The sequence below is a fragment of the Cryptotermes secundus genome, unplaced genomic scaffold, assembly GCF_002891405.2.
Source record: "Cryptotermes secundus unplaced genomic scaffold, Csec_1.0 scaffold588, whole genome shotgun sequence".
In the NCBI taxonomy this organism is placed as follows: Eukaryota; Metazoa; Arthropoda; class Insecta; order Blattodea; family Kalotermitidae; genus Cryptotermes; species Cryptotermes secundus.
This window is the reverse complement of record NW_019737990.1, coordinates 561723-572207: the sequence shown is the minus strand read 5'-3', so window position 1 is coordinate 572207 and position 10485 is coordinate 561723. Positions and strand designations below refer to the sequence as shown.

At 39.1% G+C, this 10485-nt stretch overlaps 1 protein-coding gene across 6 annotated transcripts in view; it reads right to left on the bottom strand.

Moving 5' to 3' along the window:
• Positions 1-765: 765 nt before the first annotated feature.
• LOC111870648 (exportin-6-A) overlaps positions 766-10485 on the bottom strand; it is a 42962-nt gene continuing 33242 nt past the window's right edge. For 5 of the 6 annotated variants that reach the window (XM_023863113.2, XM_033753947.1, XM_023863112.2 and 2 more), the window contains 6 exons: positions 10103-10378; positions 8627-8793; positions 6630-6792; positions 5147-5413; positions 2974-3204; positions 766-1131 (listed from right to left, as the gene is read on the bottom strand). In XM_023863113.2, the coding sequence (XP_023718881.1) occupies positions 1030-1131; positions 2974-3204; positions 5147-5413; positions 6630-6792; positions 8627-8793; positions 10103-10378 (1206 nt within the window). In that variant the 3' untranslated portion in view covers positions 766-1029. The remainder of the gene's footprint in view (positions 1132-2973; positions 3205-5146; positions 5414-6629; positions 6793-8626; positions 8794-10102; positions 10379-10485) is intronic. The other variant, XM_033753949.1, reaches the window with a different exon arrangement.

The following is a 10485-nucleotide window of genomic DNA, read 5'->3' as shown; positions in this document are numbered from 1 at the left end:
GATGCTATCCAGTAGCTTGGACCACCATAAAAAAATAAGTACAAAGGTAATATAAATGTATTATTATTACTAGTATATGTATGTAATGCCTAATTCAAGTCAATGCCACACTTTCAATTTCAACTGTTCATTAACCCATTCATATCATGAAACATTTTCCTACAGAATGACCATCAGTACTTTATTTTTTCCAAAATAAAGCAAAACTCTGTTTACTTTTATTTTGATACTGGTCAGAAATACAGAGAAATGCCCATTTAAGGTTTCCATGGGGAAGTGTGGATTTGAACACTAAACTGAGGAAAATCTTATATTGAGGTAATTTATCACAAACATTGCTGATTTGGGGTCACTGAAATTGAATTTTACACGAGGGAAAACCTTAGCTGGAGGAACAGTAAATATGGATTTCACTGTATCTCCATCAGATATCAACACAACACAGAAGCTCGTGGTAGAGCACAGAGAACAGCTGCAACTTACTGAAACATTAAGGTGAGTGAATATACCCTGTTGTATTTATGAGCTTCTGGTGAAAAGATATAGTATCCGAATACAATATATATGTACCTACAGACATGAATGCATTAAAATGCAATGAATTCATCAACATAATGAATAACACCTGGCACAAAACAAGAGGAGCGACAAGGTACCATTCACTGCCCAGCCATCAGCATTCCTAAACTGAATTTTCATTGTGTAAGATTTGAGGTTTTCATGGTGGTGACTATGAAGAAAGCAGTCTTCTGGGATTTGGCACCGTGTATATGTGGTGTTTCATTATCCCCTAAAAATTATATGATATACTCTTTTCTCAGATTATAAGAATTAAATAGTTGAGTTTGGATACTTTCACGTGGCTTACACATGTACGCAGGCCCAGACATACAAACACACACACGCCCACACCTGCTCTGCTTGGCTATGACTGAAGTAATGAATTTTTACCTGCGGTATGCAGCAGTCACTGTGTGCACTTTAATTACAATTTTAAGTATATTTATATATTCCTGTAATTCTTGACATTCACAGCTTCACACTGCCTGCTGGGAGGCTTGCATTACACAGTTGGTAGCACCGCAAATCATTAACTAACTGCTGAATGTTTTGAGTAAAAGAAGGAAGGTCCTGAAAAAAGAAATGAAAGCAGCATTTAAAACTGTTTACATAAAGTTTATCAGAGCAGTGATGATCACACTTAGGGAACTGTCAGCTTATACTTATTACACTTATTATATATTATTTTGCTACTGAGGACACAGTTCAGATTGTTAATTGGTTTATGTAACAACCTACAAGTCATAACTACAAATACTTACTGTTGTGGGTTTAGACCATTTACGAACCCCACACAATAATCTCTTCAGTAGTCATGTATTTATAACACGGAAGCTATACAAGTGTTACTGAATTACACACTCCCAATACCTTCTCAGTTATCACCAACTATCACTGATTATCACATATAAACTCTTCTTATCACAACTGCTAGACTTATAATGACTTCATGTTCACAATTCACTGGCTGCAACTGAACTCAGTGACTGCTAGACTTCAACTGTCTTTGGCGGCTGCTACATTTTAACTCTCCCTTACGCATTCCAGTCTCCCTTATAAACCCTCAGTTGGACAGTGGAAAATCCATATCGCTTCACTGTTGCGTAAATGCCAAGTTTACAGGCGTTGCTGGGGAATGCTGCCGAGAGTTGTTTATTGCTGCGTAGTAACCACGGTGTCCCCTGTTACATCACTGTGGGAAGTGCTGTTACATCACCGTGGGGATGGGGTGTTTACTGAGTGTTGCATAATGATGGAAGGAGTGGGAGTATGTGACGTCACTTGCGAGACCGCAGAGTTCCCATGACCACTACTTCCTGTTGCGCCATCCACATCACAATATTATACACTTTATACACTTATTACATACAAGCTTTAATACAAACAACACAAAATACATATCACACAAAGGATTAAACCTTCAGTATGTCATGTAACAATTGTTTGTAGCCCAGGGATTTTTTAAATGTGCATAGTGGGGGGGGGGGAGGTGGAGTCCAGTTGGGTCCACTCAGCATGGCGGCCACTGATTGGCCTATTGTACCTATCCTAGGTGATTATGATGATGGATAATTTGGTGGAATGGCAGGGGAAACCGAAGTACTCAGAGAAAACCTACCCTAGTGCCAATTTGTCCATCACAAATCCCACTTGACCAGACCTGGGTTTGAACCCAGGCTGCCATGGTGGGAAGCCATTGACTAACCGCTTGAGCTATGGTGCGGCCTTTAGCCCGGGGGTTACTCCCCACAGCAAGCAGTCAGTCTGGCCTCTTTACGCATGGGGAAAGGGCTCACATTGCCTTTGGCCCCAGGGCCAGACCAGATATGGTAGAGAGAAGAGAAAATCTCTGACCCTGCCAGTAATCAAACTCTGATTCTTGTGTAATCCATCCCAAAGCTTAGTTATTGTAGTCACTGTCTCATCTGGATTTAACTTGCTCAGGATAAGGTGTAATGATGGGTTTTTGAGAAGAGGGATGACCTTGGGGACAGAAGAGGATATTTTCATTTGAAGGAGAAAGCTCTAGATTGTATCAAGTGGAGGAACTGTTTTGGAAGAGACTATGGACCTGTCGTCTTGACAGATTAGAGATGAATGAATGAAAAGCAGTGAGTTTTTTGACCAGTGCATTACTTCGTATCTGCTCAAGAAAGACACTGTACCATTAGAATTAGTGAATTAGTTACATCCCTGAGTGATACTATGATAACAGTGTGTTGACATGCTAGCTGCAGGTAGTAACACTACCCATAGGTGATCAAACAAAATAGTCTTTCATCAGCTGTTGCAATTATGAATTACAGTGTTTCTTGCAACTCATTCTATTTTCTTTTCCAATACTGGATATTATTAAAACTGGACTGTGAGTACATGAAGCCTTAACATTAAGTATAATTAAGTGCAGCTTACAGTGTCATTCTGGAAATTTCTTTGGAGGATAGACCTTTGGCCATCATCAAGTCCATCAGTTGAACGAAGGAACTGTGGGAGAAAAGCATCATGGAATGCCATAAAGTTTACAGCTGCCATGTTGTACAGAGCCACAGCAATTTCATCTCCCAGTAATGTGTGTGATTTGTGGATCAGTGAGTCTAAAAGAACTGTCAGGAACTGTGGTAGCAGCTCTTCACGGAACAATGCCTGTAATAAAATGAAACATTACCACACCATTCATATCAACATTTGTAATTATAATCTAATTTTAATATTTCATGCTTAGAAAACCCTTAACTCTTTGACTGGCGCGAAGGGTATTTAAATCCCACCCCTGTCCTGGCAGGCCCTTTAAACCTTATGTCGCTAAAATGCATGTTGTTACTTTTTCCTAAACAACTTCAACAAAAATTGGTTTTTAAAAACGAAATTTTTAGGAACTAATTAAAATACAATATTTTATGCAATAAATGCTTTTCCACACCTCTTTATTTGTTTTTCTTCGTGTGATAAACATTGAAACATGAAAGTTTGCAGAGAGCCACACCACAGCCTGCACACATGATACTTGTTTCTTTTCTAACCTTGTGATTAGCACTCACGCGACACTTTCTTAGGGCACCATTCTTCTTATTGTTACTGTTAGGAACATGGACCATTTTGTGAATTTTCAAGCCACCCTCTAGATGATTTGCTGGCTCTTTCACTGGTGGTCTTTTCAAGGTCGAGGGCGGAGGCGTGACTGCACTCTAGTCTGACCCAATAGATTCGTCATCCACTTCATTCCTTGACTTTTCTCCCTCTCCACACTGTTTGTTTGGTTCAGTCATTTTTCTACACAGTCCAATATAAAATCTTTGAATCTGTAATTTCTCTTCTTGTATTTTTCGTTTGTTGTGTTCTTTTTGAATAGAATGAAACTATTCAACTGCAAAGACATGTTTTGTCCAAACCATGGGTGTGAAATATGGGCCTAGTGGACAAATATTCTTCAATTTCAGGGCGTTTGTCGATTCCTGTCATGAACACAATTCCTAAGTATGTCCAGATTTCATCTGATGTGACATAATTGTAATTGTGTTTTCGAGAGTGAGGAGCTAACTCATGTGCGTTGAAGTGCTGGTGAGCATAGCGATTGGTTTCAGTTGTGATGTGATTTACCAAGTCGTCATCCAGAAAAAATTTTAATCCATGAAAAGGGATGCATTTTATGTGTTATATCAATTTTGATCCCGAAACTATTAGCAAATGGAAGTATTGGGGGTACAATGTCTCCGTACGTTCATGAGATGGGCGTGTCAGGCACCGCACTCGTGGTAGGTAAATGTTCATGATTACTGTCTTGTGGATCATTGCCTATCACTGTATTATTGTCACTATCAACTTCATCCAATTCAGGAATCATTATTTCATCGCCACTATCATCATCAGAAAAAATCTCGTTCACAACATTTTCCAGCTGGTCTGTAGGAACACGAAGACACTTGCTGCAAGAAGCTATGGTGAAACTGAATGAATGTGAAATATTTTCTGACCTTTACCTTCTCAGAGGGTTCTGACAGTAATATAGACCCCCACAAAGTTTACAAGGGTTCTTTACAAACATGCACAAAAACTATCATATCTTTGGTTGATGAGTGCCAAGAGAGCAAAGAAGGGACGAGATTGTCAAAGCGTTAAAACACGCCAACGCCAGGGAACGGCTGGCATCGTCCGGGCGTTAAAACACGCCCTCGCCAGGCAAAGAGTTAAAAAAGGAATGTACAAACAACGACACTCTCTGAGAGTGCTGTCTTCTGGGATGTGATGCTGAGTATTCCATTAGAATTTCGTCCTTCAGATTCTCACAGCAGTAACTGCGTACACTACTGTCTTCTGGGAGGTAAAAGTGTATAGTCTTGAAGAAGTTCACTGAATTACATCACATTATGTAATGCAAGGCTGTCAAAGTCGCTGCTGTGAGAAGATCAAATCCAATGGATCTGGACTTTCTCTTAAGTGCAGTTTTGAATTCCAAGCTTTTTGCACTTGAGGATCTCACAGTGGTGGTTATGCAGATTCCTGTCTTCTGGGATACGATGTTGTGTATCCCATTAAGAATTAACCAACATTTTAGAGGAACATGTCCCCTTAACGATGATATTATTACCTTGTGGTAGAGCTTCCATTTGGAGTTAAGCTCTTCTAAAGTATGCAGGTTTTGCCCAAATAAATTGATATCAGGCTGTAACAATGGCTGGCCATATGCCCGCAGGATGGCCACAAACCGTTCACAATTTTCAATTCCTTCCACTCCTGGTTCGGATAATGTGTGCAATACTGATGTTCGGTAAAAGTACTGCCACTTGTGCAGTAAAACAGCATGAAGAACGCCAAACAATGCTGGTTTTACATCTGGAGATGGCATGTCTGCAACCTAACACCGATAAAAATTAGGACAGTACTCTGCATGCTGCAATAACACAATACAATGATGAAGTTCAAAAAGACTAAAGTTAAACACAGCATTTCAATTACTTCCATAGTCAATAAGTTCGTGGACTGACCGCAAAGCTTCATAGCAGTGCATTATAGCGGATAGGTTGAGGCACGATATGATGACCTGTCAGTTCATCTCTCGTCACAGCAAGAAGCAGTTGTATGCAAACAGTGTAAGCAGAACTACACCCTCTATTGTGAACTGCAGTTAAATGCAAGTGGCATAAATAAAAAATGTGGCAGTTCAAACAACACGCAAACATAAAGTTCTGCACAAAACTAGACAAATCCCCTAGCGAAATGTTTGGTGTAGGAAGAATTGGCTGTTGCTACATGACAATGCCCCTGCACATCGCTCTGTTCTTGTCCAAGAGGAACTGACAAGGCAACAGGTCACAGTTTTGCCACACCCTCCGTACTCACCTGATCTCGCACCATGCAATTTCTTTCTCTTTCACCGCTTCAGAGCAAAGCTATGTGGTCATAGATTTCAGTCATCCGAGGAGGTCATCAGTGCCACAAGAGACGGCATACAGGAATTTCCTGCAAATATGTTTCAGCAATGTTTTCGGCAGATATAGCAACATTGGCAGACTTGCACAGAGGGCCAACAGCAATTATTTTTAGGGCTGATGTGGATCTGTGTAAGTTTATGTGAATACCTTGTAATATGATGCAATAAAACCAGTCCACGAACTTAATGACTGTACCACGTATAACTTTCACTCACATGGTAAACTTTAGTGTAGATATCTGGGCACAAACTGCCAAATACAATTATTCCTAAAAAAGGATTCCATCTGAAAAGATCAACACTGAATATTCCAGTACACAGCTCCTTTATTTCAACCTATACCCTACTGCAAGGTTTGCTGAGGTACAGTCTCTATGAATGACGTGAGACACACTCAGTAATCATTCAGGTCCTCATGTAAAACATCCACTATTGTTGTCCAATTTGATTAAAACTCAAATGTGTCTAAAATGTTAGTAAAACTCCCCCATATCACATGTCACTAAAAACTGTTCAGCAGTTCTCATGCTGTTAGATGAACATGGTTAGCTATGATTAAGATAATAGCAGCACTTGCAATTCCTCACTGCAAAGGCACAAAAATGTATTATGAAAAATTGTAAAAAACAAATATACATACCAATGGATAAACATGATCAAGACAAAGTGAGATAGTGCTCGGAACAAAGCGTTTGAATGATGCACTTGGTTCTGCCATCACCAGTTGCAACAACTGAAGAAACTTCTCTACAACTCGTGTGCCAGCTCCGCTTTCTTGTCCCAGTGATTCTGCCAGATGTTCTCTACATGAGAATACACAGTGAAACTCTTCCATTTTAAGTTTCTTTGGTAATGTAAATGAACAATGAACTCAGGAAAACCTTAAAAATATGACATAACATCAAGATAACTGACATGAGATCATTAAAACAGAATAATAGATGTGGGGAAAACTTAAAATTGAGAATATTAAATTGGAGTTCCAAAGTACAACATAAAAAAGTTATGTTTTTATAAACTTGATGTACATACTTCTTAAAACAATATTACAATATGCACTCAATCTACTGCGAACAGTTTCTGCCTCCCGGGATGTGACACTGTGTAGCCCTGTACACGTTCCCCACATTTCAGAGAAACATATCATCTCCATCTTCAGTGTCAAAGACTAAGGCAAGCAAGTAACTGCAAGTAATATGCAGCAAGCAAAGCAAACCTCATGTCAAAGACCAAAGAGATAAGACATGTAAAGAAACGTGGAGAGATCTGCTTTCAGCACTAGAGCATTAAAAAGTAGCATGTGAGCAACAAACACAATTTTCTAAACTGGATGACAGATATATAAAAACCAAAGTGCAAAATTCTCGCTTTTATCATTCCTATTCCACAATAACAATAATAATGTTGATTTCTTTATATTAGCTACGCGGTATTTCACACATTTGTTCACAAGAATTTTATATTACATAAGTGTGATAAAAATGAAATACAGGAAATATGAGGTATGACAGCGTTTATAATCATATTTCAATGAGATTGTACAAGTATACAGTGTACATATAATAGGTGTGTTTGGAAAGTATTATAAATGACATGATAATATCTGTAATTTTCAAATTATTTATAACAAAATGAAGTAGCTAATGTAAGAAAGGCAGCAATATTCTGTACATGAGCTGAGGTTCTTGCAGTCGCGGTTTTGAAAAATCTAACTTTTGGGAGATAACTTGTGTAGCTTGCTTAAAGTCAACGAATGTTTTGGAAGAATATGTCACCCCCTTCTTCTAGCTTGAAAAATAAGTTAAACAAGAAACTAGGATGAAGCAAGTGGCAAGTCTTGGTTGACTTTCAATGAATTACACATTATATACCAGAAGACAGAAAGGACTCTTAATGTTCGTAAAGGCTGAGAAACACAGAAAGAGACAGTCTGTATAGATCACATGGGATTGTTTGTATGTTGCCTTGGTATTCTGTGTCTTAACATCCTTAATGACAAATTTGACAAGCATGCAAGAGGCCCAAAAGTTAAGAGTTGAATAAAGGATCTGTGTGCTAGTGTTATACATTGTTGAGACTTGCTTGCTGTAAATGTGGCAGTATGTATGACTTCTGTGTTTGTTATGAATTTTAATACATCATAATGAAACTGTATTGATATGGCTGGCCAGTGTGGGGAATGACAGGGTGTGAATTTGACAGTGGTTTTTCCACGGCCTAGGTGTGTTGCCTTGACAACTTTTAATTTCTGCATGAGGCCCGATTATATATTTTATTTGACCTAGGACGTATGACGTGTAGTCATCAGGAATTTGTAATGTGTGACATGTTTTATATCCAGCCCTATAGGGAGACGATTGAATCCATGAATTAAAAATAAATGTAAATGTAAACTGTCCTAGAAAGCTACAATTTATTTCGAACATATGATGGGACTCAAAATCTCCATACTGAAGTTCCCGTTGAACCTGAAAGACTATTCTCCTATGAAGTCACCTACTCAAGGTATAATGTACCTGCAAACATGTTTTTGACAAAGTATACCTCATGTGATGGAGGCTAAGGCTAAACTAAGGGCCATAAGGCCAGAGAAGAAGATACCTTATATTTGTGCCATATTTGGAACAAACTCATTACCTGGTGAAGACACCAAGGAAAGTCTGAACAGTCAGCTCAGTAAATGTAGCACCAAGCTGCTGCTGTAAACCAGCAAATGCTATCAGGAAGAAGTCCAGAATCGTTTCACATACATCAGGTGACTGCACACACAGTGGGAACACTGACAGCGTCTGGTGTACACTGCCCTACAATCATCAAACTAGAATGTATAATTCCTTAAGACAAGACAAAGGCAAGGGAAAATTATATCAATGTCATTACATTAATACACATGTCAGTTATTTACATATTTATGCTGAGTCAGTATACAGCTGTGTAAAGTGAAATTATGTTGAGTCATTTATTTCATTAAATACAGCATATACAACCTAAATAGGTAAAGCAATCCCTGTACCAGGCCATAGAGGCCTATAGGGTTGTGAGATGTCGAGGCTCCCACATTTTCTAGACAGTTGGCTCATAGATGGTGGTGAAGTTGTCAGCCTTATGCTCCAGCCACACTTTACCCTCATGAAGATTCCTGGTACTCATTCTTGTTAAAGGCTGAGTCGACACCATGGCCATAGTGTGGCTGGAAGAATTAGGTCAATTGAAAAATCCAATGNCATATTATAAGGTAAGGTTATAAAACCACCATTTAAGATCATTTTAGTGAAAGTTTCATCCTTCAAGGCGTACCATTCACTGCTGAAATACTAAACAACCTGCTTCCATGGCCGAGATACAGGGCGCCCATATTATAAGGTAAGGTTATAAAACCACCATTTAAGATCATTTTAGTGAAAGTTTCATGTTCCTATCTCATAGAATTTAAGAACAATGATGAATAAATAATTTTCGAGCAAAATTTAAATGGCCGGCTGAATATATTACCGCAGGAGCCGCGGCTGTGGAATTTAAATGACCACGTCAAAGGGTTAGACCATTTGATTGCTTCTGGCTCAACTTGTACAAGTTCAGGACAATCTATTCCATTACTTGCAGATGAACATTCACTGACACTTGGTCTGCAAAACTCTATATAACTTGTTCCATGGAAAGGTTCGTATAAATATGGACTAATGCTTATAGATTCTGGCAACCGATGAAGAGAATCCTTCATTCATCATTACTTTCATTTAATGCAAACAGAAATCTGCTGTTAACAGAGTTAATCAATAGTACAGCTATAATATTAATGTGTTGACTGCCTTTGTGATTTTTAAATCTTTCTGCCCCAGGGCATCATGCTACAACATACAATTTTTACACAGCTGTGAATTATCTGAGATGCTGATGTTTGTTGCAGTCCGTAGAAAACAGAGCAAACACACTCCTTAAATGTTGCAGGAAAATATATCTAGGCATTAGACAGCAGATATCAGTGTCCTCTGTAGCAGCGAGGCAATGTTTTGGGCAGACACTAACATCCTCTACTGCAGTCTATGTGTTGGTTTGCAGTGGTATGGTATGACAGGGATATGGAAAGAACATAATCAAAGTATGAACACTGACCTGTATCACAGAATATAGAAGCTTCTTGGTGTGAGAACTCTCTGATTGCATATGCTTTACCAAGTCACCAAGAAGTTTGAGCGTAGATGTGATTACGGGATGAGCATGCTGCTCTGGAGGCAGCGATGACAAACGTCCTAGGCGCTGGAAGTCTGCCGTTAAGGAATCTATGAGGTTTGCTAAGAGCTTGTAACGCAGATCCCACAACTGGTCCGTCATGCCTGGACTGGGCTGTAGTAACGTATTACACAAAGCCAACTGCACCAAGCGCTGTGCCTTCAGAGAAAACAACATGGTTAATCATGAGCTGCAAGAGGGAAGAGAAGCTAAGTAGCATGCAAACTTACCTTCCGCATTTGTTATATCAGAACCTGACATGTCAG